Here is a 14,642-nt window from a genome sequence, read left to right on the forward strand (position 1 = left end):
GACCTGTTTGGGTCGGATTCCACGTGAGGATGGGTTCTGGTCTGGTTCTGTGAGGATGGGTTCTGGTCTGGTTCTGTGAGGATGGGTTCGAGTCCGGTTCTGTGTGAGAGCTGCTGCTTTCATTGAACTCTTGAAGTGGACATGTTTGTGTATGGGGGGTGGGAGGGGGGGAGGGGACAGAAAGGATTTACATGTCCCACAATGCATGTGTTCTGAGTTAGCAATAAACTTATCTAACTAAAGTGAGAAGAGTCTGATGGTGTGAATTAATTTGGTGTCTAGACTTACTCGTGTTGTTTGATGTTGTCTCAATTCTTTGACTTTAGATTAGAGACTTGTATTTTGTGCTTGATCTCCATTATTCTCTCTCTGACCTGCTGAATGTTAATGAATTGCGAGCCCAGTAAAGCTTAAGATTCATTTTCACATTGTGTTGAATTTGAGATTATTCCTTATCAGATTTTACAGAATTGCTTTCACTTGATAGATTTTATGACCTGTGCAGCAAGAGATCGTGAAAAAAGTATACAGAAACATTGCTGCATTATTTTTGAATTATTCCCTGATTCAATTTTGGACTTCATTTTAAAAGAAAATAAAACTTGAAACACTTGGGAAATAAAATTAATTGAAAATGAAAAATAACCTGATTCCTCTCCTTTTTCCTCCCCACCCACTCTCTCTTGTTTATCCGCTCTCTGTTGTCTTGTTATTCTATTGCCAAAGTTTATGCCTAGAAATTTGGGGGGAGGGGGCGTGGAATCAAGGGTCAAGGCAAGGGGTGGGGTGCGGTCAGGGCCTGGAGTTCACAATCCGGGGGTCGAGGGGGAGCAGCCTGGAGTTCATGATCCGGGGGTCAAGGGGGAGCAGCCTGGAGTTCATGATCCGGGGGTCGAGGGGAAGCAGCCTGGAGTTCACGATCCGGGGGTCGAGGGGGAGCAGCCTGGAGTTCATGATCCGGGGGTCAAGGGGGAGCAGCCTGGAGTTCATGATCCGGGGGTCGAGGGGGAGCAGCCTGGAGTTCACGATCCGGGGATTGAGGGGGAGCAGCCTGGAGTTCACGATCCAGGGATTGAGGGCGAGCAGCCTGGAGTCCATGATCCGCGGATTGAGGGGGAGCAGCCTGGAGTTCACGATCCGGGGTCGAGGGGGAGCAGCCTGGAGTTCACGATCCGGGGTCGAGGGGGAGCAGCCTGGAGTTCACGATCCGGGGTCGAGGGGGAGCAGCCTGGAGTCCATGATCCGGGGATTGAGGGGGAGCAGCCTGGAGTTCACGATCTGGGGTCGAGGGGGAGCAGCCTGGAGTTCATGATCCGGGGGTCGAGGGGGAGCAGCCTGGAGTTCACGATCCAGGGTCGAGGGGGAGCAGCCTGCAGTTCATGATCCCGGGGTGGGGGCGGGTGGAGGTTGGGAGCAGCAATTTGATCATTTACATAGAAACATAGAAGATAGGAGCAGGAGTAGGCCATTCGGCCCCTCGAGCCTGCTCCACCATTCAATGCGATCATGGCTGATCATCCAAATTCAGTACCCTGTTCCTGCCTTCTCCCCATATCCCTTGATCTCTTTAGCCTTAAGAAATATATCTAACTCCTTCTTGAATATATTTAATGAATTGGCCTCTACTGCCTTCTTTGGTAGAGAATTCCACAGGTTCACCACTCTCTGGGTGAAGAAATTCCTCCTCATCTCTGTCCTAAATGGCCTACCCCTTATCCTTAGACTGTGACCCCTGGTTCTGGACTCCCCGACCATCAGGAACATCCTTCCAGCATCTAGTCTGTCCAGTCCTGTTAGAATTTTATAAGTTTCGATGAGATCCCCCCTCATTCTTCTAAACTCCAGTGAGTATAAGCCTAATCGACCCAATCTCTCCTCATACGTCATTCCTGCCATCCCAGGTATCAGCCTGGTGAATCTTCGCTGCACTCCCTCCATGGCAAGAACATCCTTCCTCAGATAAGGCGACCAAAACTGCACACAATACTCCAGGTGTGGTCTCACCAAGGCCCTGTACAACTGCAGCAAGACATCCTTATTCCTGTACTCAAACCCTCTCGCTACGAAGGCCAACATACCATTTGCCTTCTTAACCGCCTGCTGCACCTGCATGCTTACCTTCAGCGACTGGTGCACAAGGATGCCCAGGTCTCGTTGCACTTCCCCTTCTCCCAATCTATTGCCGTTCAGATAATACTCTGCCTTCCTGTTTTTGACACCAAAGTGGATAACCTCACATTTATCCACGTTATATTGCATCTGCCATGCTTCTGCCCAATCACCCAACCTGCCCAAATCATCCTGGAGTTTCTCGGCATCCTCCTCACAGCACACACGCCCACCCAGCTTTGTGTCATCTGCAAACTTGGATATATTACATCTAGTTCCCTCGTCCAGATCATTAATATATATTGTGAATAGCTGGGGTCCAAGGACCGATCCCTGCGGTACCCCACTAGTCACTGCCTGCCACTTGGAAAAAGAGCCGTTTATTCCAACTCTTTGCTTTCTGTCCGCCAACCAGTTCTCTATCCAAGTCAATACCTTGCCCCCAATCCCATGTGCCTTAATTTTACATGCTAATCTCTTATGCGGGACCTTATCGAAAGCCTTTTGAAAATCCAAATACACCACATCCACTGGTTCTCCTTTATCTATTTTACCAGTTACATCCTCAAAAATTTCCAGTAGATTAGTCAAGCATGATTTACCTTTTGTAAATCCATGTTGACTTTGTCCGATCCTGTCACTGTTTTCCAAGTGCTCTGCTATTACATCTTTTATAATGGACTGTTAATGTGAGGTCGGGTTGGGGGGGGTGGTTGGTAGCTAAATGACTTGCCTTTGTTTGCAGGTGACCCCCTCGGGCTTGTTTCCCGCGATGGCTCTGGCTGCCTCGGGGCAAACCAGTGTTGGGAGCGGGGAACCTCGAGTGGACATTGGGCCCTTTGTATATGGGGCCCGACACCTGCTCGCAGGCGTGGGTAAAGGACGCCCCCTTGCTTGTCCTCGCCCAGCATGGCGACTGACGCTCATCCAGCCGGAAGTGTGCGCTGGTTTCCTGCCCGCCACGTGGGCTCTTAGTAGGCCGCGGAGCGCCTGTAAAGTGGGCGGGCACGCAGTCCAATTTCTAAGCCCGTGACTTCACTCTGGAGAAATTGGAACTGTTCAGCCTGCTGGGGAAAAGATTACCCTCTTTGTTATGATGCCAGTTTGCAAGGGGCCCTGTGTTTAATCACTGCTCTCCCTATCGTTTCATTTCAAAAAGATTCCTGAGCAGAATGTTGTAACTCCAAGGTCATCGACCTGAAACGTTGGGCAGGCTTCTCATTGGGCCATGGAGTCGGGATTGGAGGCGTGCGGGGGGTTAAAATCCCAAAATCAGGAGTCCCGACACCATCCCGCCCCCAACCCGCCTCCATGCCAGTTTCAAAGGAGGCGGGTACCCGCCCCCCCCCGAGGCGGGAAGGGATTAGTGCCAATTAACTGCCTGTTAACAGGTAGTTAACAGGCAGTTTTTAGCCTAATCCCTATTTTGAAGGTTGAAGTGTGGGATTCCCGACGGCTCCAAACCACGTCAAGTTAGGGGAGTCGGGCCGTCGGGTTGAAGGACTTGGAGGGGTCGAGATGTCAGTGTTCAGGTGAGTGATGGGTGCATGAGTGCAAAGGTAAGTGTGTTTGGTGTGTCTAAAGTGATTAATGAAATGTAAATGACCTTTTCTTACCTTTACAGCCTTCCTTCCTTTAGGTCTCGGGAGTCCCTCATCTCACTGGCACAGAAAGCAGAATGGCTGCGAACTGTCAAAAGTGACAGCCTGCAGCTTTCAGTGCCGGAGAGATTTCTAACTGAGTCTGTGGAGAAGGACTCAGGTTAGAAGTAAGACTGTCAGTGTTTGACAGCTTCAAACAGCTGTGAAACGCTGATATTTCATCAGTCAAAACCTCTTGACAGGTGAAATTTCAGTCTGTGACGTCACCTGTTGCCGGGTGGCCCTTAATTGGCCCTTAATCAAGTCTAAATCGCGTGGATTGGCTGCATCTCGATGGAGGCGGGACTACAACCCCGAAAGTTGTAGTCCCGCCTCCTACCCGACTCCTGAGTTAAAATCCTGCCCGTTGACTCTGTTTCTCTCTTCACAGATGCTGCCTGACCTGCTGAGTGTTTCCAGCATTTTCTGTTTTTATTTATTATTGTAGCTCCACATGCTGGTGAGACATTGGCATCTTTTTTAATAGGCCTGCTTTAGGTACTGAAGCAGCTGCTTACTACTCGGTGCTTAAAAATCCAGTCGCAAATTGCCTGGAGCAGCTATGAGGTAATCCTGTTCACTGTCCTCGTGTGGAGAAAGGTGTCAAGGTCCTAATGTACTTGGTGTCTAACAATAATAAATCTCCTGTCTCTTCCCTTTCCTCTTCGGAGCAAGGCGGGGGGGTGGGGAATGCTTGATTGCTTCTGGTGTGTCATTAGTTATGTAGATAGCTGCGAGCTGGTGCTGTTCTGCTCCTCTGTTTGGCCCTCGTTCTGGTTGTCCTGACTAACGATCAGTGCGGCTGCGGGGCCTGTGATGAATTGAGGCCCGGGCTGTTTGCTCGAGCTCACTGGCTTACCCTGTTCCCGGTGGGGGGGGGGGGCGGACCTCGGCACGTTCTGCCCGGGTGGCTCATTCTCCTGTCTATTAAAACCGCTTTCAGATAACTCCGCACTGCACTGAAAACAAACAGAAAAGTTGTCCAGTTTATTTATTTATTCATTCATGCTGGGTTTTTTTTCTAATTCGATTTCTGTGCTGTTTTAATTGCAGGCTGGAGTGGAGCATAAAATTGACCTACGGATTAAACCAGCAGCTGAAACACTTGGTAAGTGAAGCACACGTGAAATGGCATTCAAGTAATGATTAATATGTTAACTCTTGCAATTCATTTTGCACCTCAATTACAATCTAGTCCCATTTGCCCTCTCCCCTTGATTTAATAGAGTAAATGTGGTGGAGGTGGGGGAGTTCACACCTTCATGTTCCTTTACTGTATCCATTGCTATACAATATCAGATACTCAAGCAGCTGTCTCTATATTTGTAGGACTCTTGAGGCCCATTGCCAGCATTTTAATGCAAATTATTTTTCTAAAGCCCTCCGTGTCAGGAGTGGCTCTGTGGGACGCACTCTCGCCTCCGAGTCAGAAGGTTGTGGGTTCAAGTCCCGCTTTTGAGCACATAATCCAGGCTGATACTCCCAGTGCAGTACTGAGGGAGTGCTGCACTGTCGGAGGTGCCGCCTTTCGGATGAGATGTTAAACCGAGGCCCCGTCTGCCCTCTCAGGTGGATGTAAAAGATCCCATGGCACTAATTTCGAAGAAGAGCAGGGGAGTTCTTCCTGGTGTCCTGGCCAATATTTATCTCTCAATCAACAACACTAAAACAGATTATCTAGTCCTTATCTCCTTGTTCTTTGTGGAAGTTTGCTGTGTGCAATTTGGCTGCCGTGTTACTGCATTATACAACTTTTACTGATGTACATTGCGACAGTAACTTCACTACAGAAGTGCATTTCACACTTCATCTAGAGCTATCCTTTGTCTCTTTACCTGTCCTATTACCATCTCGTCTCGCCTTGAATATCTCTTAATGTCTCCTCACCCCTCCCAGACCTTCCCCTTTGTTCTTTCAACCCCTCCCCCATTTCCCAGCCCCCAAACTTGCTTCTTAATCTGTTTCACTTCCTGCTTTTTTCTCGGTCCTGACGAAGGGTCTTCGACCTGAAACGTTGATTCTGTTTCTCTCTCCACGGATGTTGCCTGGCCTGCTGAGTTTTGCCAGCGTTTTCTGTTACTACAGAAGTGCTTCATTGGCTTTGCAGCATCCTGAGGTCGTTCTTGTGGTGAATCTGATTGGGAATCAAAAAGGTTGAATCCCTTTAAACATTTTTAAAAATAGAAATAAACACACACAACGGCACAGTGAAGCTTCCAGCGCCCCAAATCTCTTTAGAGCCTCCTGTTCTTAATTGAATTAACTATTTGATAGTTTAAAAATGTTCAACGGCAATTTGAAAAGACTACTTGTGATGTCCCATCACCCGCACTGTGCAAATGGGTGTATCTCACGGGCATGAGTGGTCCTTTTACATGCCGATCCAGCCTGGCATGTTTACGATGGAGCGACCAGCCAGCGCATGTCTGGCATGACCTGGATGGCACCATTTCCCATGGTGCCGTGCGGCCTCTGCGAGCCACCATTTCCCATGGTGCTGTGCGGCCTGTGCGAGCCACCATTTCCCATGGTGCTGTGCGGCCTCTGTGAGCCACCATTTCCCATGGTGCTGTGCGGCCTGTGCGAGCCACCATTTCCCATGGTGCTGTGCGACCTGTGCGAGCCACCATTTCCCATGGTGCTGTGCGGCCTCTGCGAGCCACCATTTCCCATGGTGCCGTGCAACCTGTGCGAGCCACCATTTCCCATGGTGCTTTGGGGCATGTGCGAGCCACCATTTCCTATCGTACTGTGTGGCCTGTGCGAGCCACCATTTCCCATGGTACTTTGGGGCATGTGCGAGCCACCGTTTCCCATGGTGCTATGTGGCCTGTGCGAGCCACCATTTCCCATGGTGCTATGTGGCCTGTGCGAGCCACCATTTCCCATGGTGCTTTGGGGCCTGTGCGAGCCACCATTTCCTATCGTACTGTGTGGCCTGTGCGAGCCACCATTTCCCATGGTACTTTGGGGCATGTGCGAGCCACCGTTTCCCATGGTGCTTTGGGGCATGTGCGAGCCACCATTTCCCATCGTACTGTGCGGCCTGTGCGAGCCACCATTTCCCATGGTACTTTGGGGCATGTGCGAGCCACCATTTCCCATGGTGCTTTGGGGCCTGTGCGAGCCACCATTTCCCATCGTACTGTGTGGCCTGTGCGAGCCACCATTTCCCATGGTACTTTGGGGCATGTGCGAGCCACCGTTTCTCATGGTGCTTTGGGGCATGTGCGAGCCACCATTTCCCATCGTACTGTGCGGCCTGTGCGAGCCACCATTTCCCATGGTACTTTGGGGCATGTGCGAGCCACCATTTCCCATGGTGCTTTGGGGCCTGTGCGAGCCACCATTTCCCATCGTCCTGTGTGGCCTGTGCGAGCCACCATTTCCCATGGTACTTTGGGGCATGTGCGAGCCACCATTTCCCATGGTGCTTTGGGGCATGTGCGAGCCACCATTTCCCATGGTGCCGTGCGACCTGTGCGAGCCACCATTTCCCATGGTGCTGTGCGGCATGTGCGAGCCACCATTTCCCATGGTGCTGTGTGGCCTGTGCGAGCCACCATTTCCCATGGTGCTGTGCGGCCTGTGCGAGCCACCATTTCCCATGGTGCTTTGGGGCATGTGCGAGCCACCATTTCCCATGGTGCTGTGCGGCATGTGCGAGCCACCATTTCCCATGGTGCTGTGGCCTGTGCGAGCCACCATTTCCCATGGTGCTGTGTGGCCTGTGCGAGCCACCATTTCCCATGGTGCTGTGCAGCCTGTGCGAGCCACCATTTCCCATGGTGCTTTGGGGCATGTGCGAGCCACCATTTCCCATGGTGCCGTGCGACCTGTGCGAGCCACCATTTCCCATGGTGCTGTGCGACATGTGCGAGCCACCATTTCCCATGGTGCTGTGTGGCCTGTGCGAGCCACCATTTCCCATGGTGCTGTGCGACATGTGCGAGCCACCATTTCCCATGGTGCTGTGTGGCCTGTGCGAGCCACCATTTCCCATGGTGCTGTGCAGCCTGTGCGAGCCACCATTTCCCATGGTGCTTTGGGGCATGTGCGAGCCACCATTTCCCATGGTGCTGTGCGGCATGTGCGAGCCACCATTTCCCATGGTGCTGTGTGGCCTGTGCGAGCCACCATTTCCCATGGTGCCGTGCAGCCTGTGCGAGCCACCATTTCCCATGGTGCCGTGCAGCCTGTGCGAGCCACCATTTCCCATGGTGCCGTGCAGCCTGTGCGAGCCACCATTTTCTCCACAGTTAAGGCACAATGGGAAATGGTGAGCTCCAAGTGATCCTGGAAAATGTTAAATTACCACAGGGGCTACGCTATAAAATGGAGGAAAGCTGACTCGTGTCAGGACATCCCCATCCACACACAAATAGGCTTCTAGGACTGTGAGCGTCCCAGAGTAGATGCATGCGGTCAGAGTTGGTTTTTTAAAAATTTGCGAGTTACAATCGGTTCCTAATGCAGTTCAGTAGCACACAAGAGTGTCCGCTTTCCATTGCTGGTCATCGCTTCTAGGCTTAATGCAACTTAACAATCAGAACACAGGAAATTAGGAAAAATCTTTTTTCCTTTCTTAAATTTTACTTCATTTGTTAAAATGTCAGATGTGGTCTTGCCCAGTTGGCATATGCCCATGGTTCCTCTAGGTGGTGCCTATGTCCTTTTAGAAGCAGCTCGCTGCTCATTGGCTTTAAACACCATCTGCGCCATTTCCTTAAATTCTGCTTTAACATTGTAACAACTTTTCATGTTCCCATTTTCTGCAACAGAATATTGTCGTTTTAATGCCTGTGGGACTGTGGTGAGGGTTTGGCTAGTAAGGTGGTTACAAAAGACGAACAAGTACGTCAGTAAGATTTGTGTAATGCAGTGATACATTAACATTAACACGCGACACATCCTTCAATCTAATTCCTTGGGTGGACAAAATAATGAGAATACAGTGCTAAGAGCAAAATTAATGCGTTTGTAATTAACTTCCAAATAATAGTGTCTATTTTTGCTAGTGTGGGAACCTAATTAATCTGAACTGGTTTTCGGAAATTCAAATCGAGTTTTCAATCTGGAGTTTTCAGCTGATGATTAATTTCTCGGATTTTCAAATGGACTCCCCGATTAAAGCCGAATCCGTCTCGTTATATTCCGGGAAAGAGTTACATTTGGGACATCCTGGATTGTGAATACCTGACCGGGAACCGTCACCTCCAGCACCAACGGAGCCAATCGCACAACCGTTGTTTAGGTTTGAATTATTCGGCCCGCCAGCCTGTAACTATTGAAGCTGGTGGCATTGGATAGAAACAGGCGTGGTGCAGGAATCTGGACCGCAATCTATAAATTGCTAATGCATTTTACCGGAGGTAAAAGCGAGCAAGTCAAAACTGGCCAAAAATACCTTTATTTTTCTCCGTTACTTCCCCCTCTCTCCCTCCCCCTCTCTCGGTAGTCGTGAGTACGGCGGACATGGTGCCTGCACACACCGAAACAGCAATAATTCCTTGCCTGACAGTGGCCTAGATTTGGTCTCCATTCTTTGGGCGCGTCTCAGGACGACTAAGACCCCAAAATGGCGGGCAGCGAGCATGCGCCTGCTTCCGGCTGAAAGTGCGCCGCCTGCCATATTGGATGAGGACAAACAGCAGGCGTCCTTTACCCATGCCTGAAGCAGGCGGTAGGCCCCTTATTTGCATAGGCAGAGAGCCTGCTTGAGGTCTCCTCTCCCAAGATTGTTTGTTTCCCCCCTTGAAGCAGCCAGCGCCATCACTGGAAACCAGCCTGCAACGAGGAAGGTGAGTGACATGAATCAGTCATTCATGTAGAAAGGACTTATGAAATATACTGGGCGGCCTGCTGGTGGCGCTGTCCAGGGAGAGTATAAATACTCGGGCACGGGCCCAGCTTGCGCAGGACATTCTTAACAGGAACTAGTGAAGGACACAACTAGACCTCCATGTTGTAAAACAGTTGATTAAAGCTTTGTTTAACGCTTAGACCAAGTGCCTAGTAGTTTTCTTACGTCTGAGTATCTCAGCTGAATTTGGAGCCATGAGGAGCTGGAGTGCTCCTCCGGGACCCTACATAGAAACATAGAAGATAGGAGCAGGAGTAGGCCATTCGGCCCCTCGAGCCTGCTCCGTCATTCAATGCGATCATGGCTGATCATCCAAATTCAGTACCCGGTCCCTGCTTTCTCCCCATACCCCTTGATCCCTTTAGCCTTAAGAAATACATCCAACTCCTTCTTGAATATATTTAATGAATTGGCCTCTACTGCCTTCTGTGGTAGAGAATTCCACAGGTTCACCACTCTCTGGGTGAAGAAATTCCTCCTCATCTCTGTCCTAAATGGCCTACCCCTTATCCTTAGACTGTGACCCCTGGTTCTGGTCTCCCCGACCATCGGGAACATCCATCTAGTCTGTCCAGTCCTGTCAGAATTTTATAAGTTTCAATGAGATCCCCTCTCATTCTTCTAAGCTCCAGCGAGTACAAGCCCAATCGACCCAATCTCATACGTCATTCCTGCCATCCCAGGTATCAGCCTGGTGAATCTTCGCTGCACTCCCTCCATGGCAAGAACATCCTTCCTCAGATAAGGCAACCAAAACTGCGCACAATACTCCAGGTGTGGTCTCACCAAGGCCCTGTACAACTGCAGCAAGACATCCTTGTTCCTGTACTCAAACCCTCTCGCTACGAAGGCCAACATACCATTTGCCTTCTTAACCGCCTGCTGCACCTGCATGCTTACCTTCAGCGACTGGTGCACAAGGACACCCAGGTCTCGTTGCACTTCCCCCTTCTCCCAATCTATTGCCATTCAGATAATCTGCCTTCCTGTTTTTGCCACCAAAGTGGATAACCTCACATTTATCCACGTTATATTGCATCTGCCATGCTTTTGCCCAATCACCCAACCTGTCCAAATCATCCTGGAGTTTCTCGGCATCCTCCTCACAGCACACATGCCCACCCAGCTTTGTGTCGTCTGCAAATTTGGAGATATTACATCTAGTTCCCTTGTCTAGATCACTAATATATATTGTGAATAGCTGGGGGTCCAAGGACCGATCCCTGCGGTACCCCACTAGTCACTGCCTGCCACTCGGAAAAAGACCCGTTTATTCCAACTCTTTGCTTTCTGTCTGCCAACCAATTCTCTATCCAAGTCAATACCTTGCCCCCAATCCCATGTGCCTTAACTTTACACGCTAATCTCTTATGCGGGACCTTATCGAAGGCCTTCTGAAAGTCCAAATATACCACATCCATTGGTTCTCCCTTATCTATTTTACCAGTTACATCCTCAAAAAATTCCAGTAGATTAGTCAAGCACGATTTACCTTTTGTAAATCCATGTTGACTTTGTCCGATCCTGTCACTGTTTTCCAAGTGCTCTGCTATTACATCTTTTATAATGGACTCTAGCATTTTCCCCACTACCGATGTCAGGCATACCGGTCTGTAATTCCCCGTTTTCTCTCTACCACCTTTTTTGAATAGTGGGGTAACATTAGCTACCCTCCAATCCATGGGTACTGTTCCAGATTCCATCGAATGTTGGAAGATGATCAGCAATGCATCTACTATTTCTAGGGCCACTTCCTTATGTACCCTAGGATGTAGATTATCAGGCCCTGGGGATTTATCGGCCTTCAATCCCATCAATTTCCCTAACACCATTTCCCTACAAATACTGATTTCTTTCAGTTCCTCCCTTTCATCAGACCCAATGTTCCCCAACATCTCTGGGAGGTTATTTGTGTCCTCCTTTGTGAAGACAGAACCAAAATATGTATTTAATTGGTCAGCCATTTCTTTGTTCCCCATTATAAATTCCCCTGATTCTGACTGCAAGGGACCTATGCTTGACTTCACCAATCTTTTTCTCTTCACATATCTATAAAAGCTTTTACAGTCAGTTTTTATGTTCCCTGCAAGCTTACTCTCATATTCTATTTTCCCTTTCTTAATTAATCCCTTTGTCCTCCTTTGTTGAATCCTAAACTGCTCCCAATCCTCAGGTTTACTGCTTTTTCTGGCCAATTTATATGTCCTCTCCTTGGATCTTATGCTATCCCTAATTTCCCTTGTTAGCCATGGTTGAGTCACCTTTTTTGTTTAATTTTTATGCCAAACTACGTTAAAGGAACCGATCACCGCTGCTTCCCTGTTCCCGACTGTGGTTCCGACCCCTCCCAGATTGGCCGGGACTCTCCAGGAATTGAGGAGTTATCTCCCGAGCACTTCTGCGAGCAACCCGGGAGAAAGACCGTAGGGAATTAAGAGTTTGCACTTCGGGATTTGGATGTTCTTTTTCCAGACTGATTTGTCCGCAAGGAGTCCGTGGAGTCCTTCTCTGTCCTTCTTTATTTGCAATGTGCGAGTGGGTCTCTGTCGCCCTTTTCAAAGTGCAGGTGACCGGCTCGCGCTCGCGGGATCATGTGTGCGTGCGCGCGCGCTTCCCAGCCCTGGCCAAAGGGAAATCCCGACTTTCCGAACGACCAGGGCGGCAGGTGGGTACTTGAGCAAGGGAAAGAACGGGTAAGGCGGGGGGGGTGGGGAATGCACGGCGTTAGCTGGTCTGCACTGAATGGTGAAAAATAGCAGCGCAGAGCGCATTTCACAACAAGATCCAATCGACGGAGATGATCAGCTTCAGAAACGTTCAAAGTAAATCTAGGCATCAAGTGAATGCCAGTGCATTTCACACTTCATCTAGAGCCATTGTTTGTTTCTTTACCTGTCCTATTACCATCTCGTCTCACCTTGAATATCTCTTAATGTCTCTTCTTTCATCTCCTCCCCCATTTCCCAGCCCCCAAACTGCCTTTTAATCTGTTTCATTTCCTGCCTTTTCTCTCAGTTCTGTAGAAGGGTTTCGACCCGAAACGTCGACTCTATTTCTCTCTCCAAGGATGTTGCCTGGCCTGCTGAGTTTTTCCAGCATTTTCTGTTGTTATTTCGGATTTCCAGCATCCGCAGTATTTTGCTATCGTATCAAATGAATTCTGCTTATACCACCACACACAACGCACTCTCAACCCAGTTCATGAGGAATTTTCAGTCAGTTTATGGATACCGCACCTATAGGATTACCCAATTGCAGCATTGCTTTCATTAAAGCCAGAGCCTCTTTTATAAAAATGTTATTATTTTTGACAATTGCTTGTCTCTACGCTGTTCTAACTCTGTATTGAAAATATGGTTGACTTTCAGTATAAATGATTAATGCATAGTCCAAGGATCCTATCTAATAGGGCCACCAGTGTACAGTTTGAAATAATTTAGCTATTTCATTCTGTTCCTGCCTATTGGGCTTGAGGGCACATATCGGCATTCTTTTTCCTATCCTCTTCTTTCCCCTCTTGTGGACACTATCTCTTGCTGGGTCTCATTCTGTGGGTGTAAAGACACTCAACTACAGGGGGACCTAACTGTTACTGACCAATCGTCACCTGACCCTCACCCCCACCCCCTGTTATGTGACCGATCACGTGATCAATCGTCATGTGATCGAGCGTGACATGATCCAACCTCCAGGAAGATGTCCAACCACAGTCGGCAACCCTAGACGCAACTGAGGGAGGGGGGAATTCCGGTTACTGATTCTCGTTACTGACAGTTGCCTCCTGCAGCCAAACTCTGACAGAATCGTAAAGAATTTTAAACGGAGATAGACAGTTTCCTAGCTGATAAGGGAATTAGGGGTTACGGGGAGCGGGCAGGGAAGTGGACGTGAGCCTAGGTTCGGATCAGCCATGATCCTATTGAATGGCGGAGCAGGCCCGAGGGGCTGTATGGCCTACTCCTGCTCCTCCTACTTATGTTATGTAATTAGGATTGCCAACCCTCCAGAAATTAAAGATTAATCTCCAGAACACTGCTGTGAGGAACGCAGGCGAAAACTCATAGAGGCAGTAAAAAATTGTTTATTGGACTGGGGGGGTGGGGGGTTGACAGTGAAGAATTATTTGATCTAGTAAAGAAGAATCTGTTCCTTTTCCGATTGGTGTAGGAAGGCGGTGCACCCTGAGGATTGACGTGTTGGGTGACCAATGGTGGGAGAGTGGGGGCGGGACAGTTGGGGGCCGGAGGTCATGTGATGAAACCTCCAAGAATATATCCAACCAGAGTTGGCCACCCTAGCCCCGACCCTCGATCTCCAAACCCAATCCTTGGCTCTCCGGCCCGGCTTTCCCTGGCAACCCTGATCCGCCGAACTGATTGGGAATGCACCCAGCGCCCGAAGGGTGATCCGGAATTTCTGGGTCAGGGCACAATCCCCAGCCTGTGTCGCAACTGAATCCACTAGCTGTCGGAATGTGGCAGATGGGCTTTTCATTTTTTTGAAAGACAAATTTGTATAGCCCTGATGATAACGACTGCACAGCATGACTCGGTCTCTGCTCTAATGGTCAGCTGTGGCTCAGTGGGTAGCACTCTCGCCTCTCAGTCAGAAAGCTGTGGGTTCCCACTCCAGGGACTTGAGCACAAAATCCAGGCAGACACTCCAGTGCAGTACTGAGGGAGTGCTGCACTGTCAGAGGTGCCGTCTTTTGGATGAGACGTTAAACCAAGGCTCTCTCAGGTGGACATACAAGGTCTGTTTTGAAGAAGAGCAGGGGAGTGTCCTGGCCAATATTTATCCCCGACCAACATCTTAAAAAAAAAAACACACCAGATTATCTGATTATTGTCATCACGTTGCTGTTGTGGGATCTTCCTGTGTGCAAATTGGCTGCTGCGTTTCGTACATTACAACAGTGATTACACTTCAAAAGTACTTCATTGATTGTGAAGCGCTTTGGGACATCCTGAGGTCGTGAAAGGCGCTATAGAAATACAAGTCTTTCTTTTCCTTTTAAGTGGCACCTTGCA

At 49.2% G+C, this 14,642-nt stretch overlaps 1 protein-coding gene across 1 annotated transcript in view; it reads left to right on the top strand.

Moving 5' to 3' along the window:
- Positions 1-14,642, top strand: part of LOC147098577 (catechol O-methyltransferase domain-containing protein 1-like) — a 72,471-nt gene that overhangs the window by 25,583 nt on the left and 32,246 nt on the right. Inside the window, exon 5 of the mRNA XM_085970431.1 lies at positions 4,803-4,857. Within this exon, the coding sequence (XP_085826557.1) occupies positions 4,803-4,857 (55 nt within the window). The remainder of the gene's footprint in view (positions 1-4,802; positions 4,858-14,642) is intronic.

The sequence above is a fragment of the Somniosus microcephalus genome, chromosome 29 (genome assembly GCF_052327205.1).
Source record: "Somniosus microcephalus isolate GS21.2 chromosome 29, FLI_Smic_1.0, whole genome shotgun sequence".
Lineage (NCBI taxonomy): Eukaryota > Metazoa > Chordata > Chondrichthyes > Squaliformes > Somniosidae > Somniosus > Somniosus microcephalus.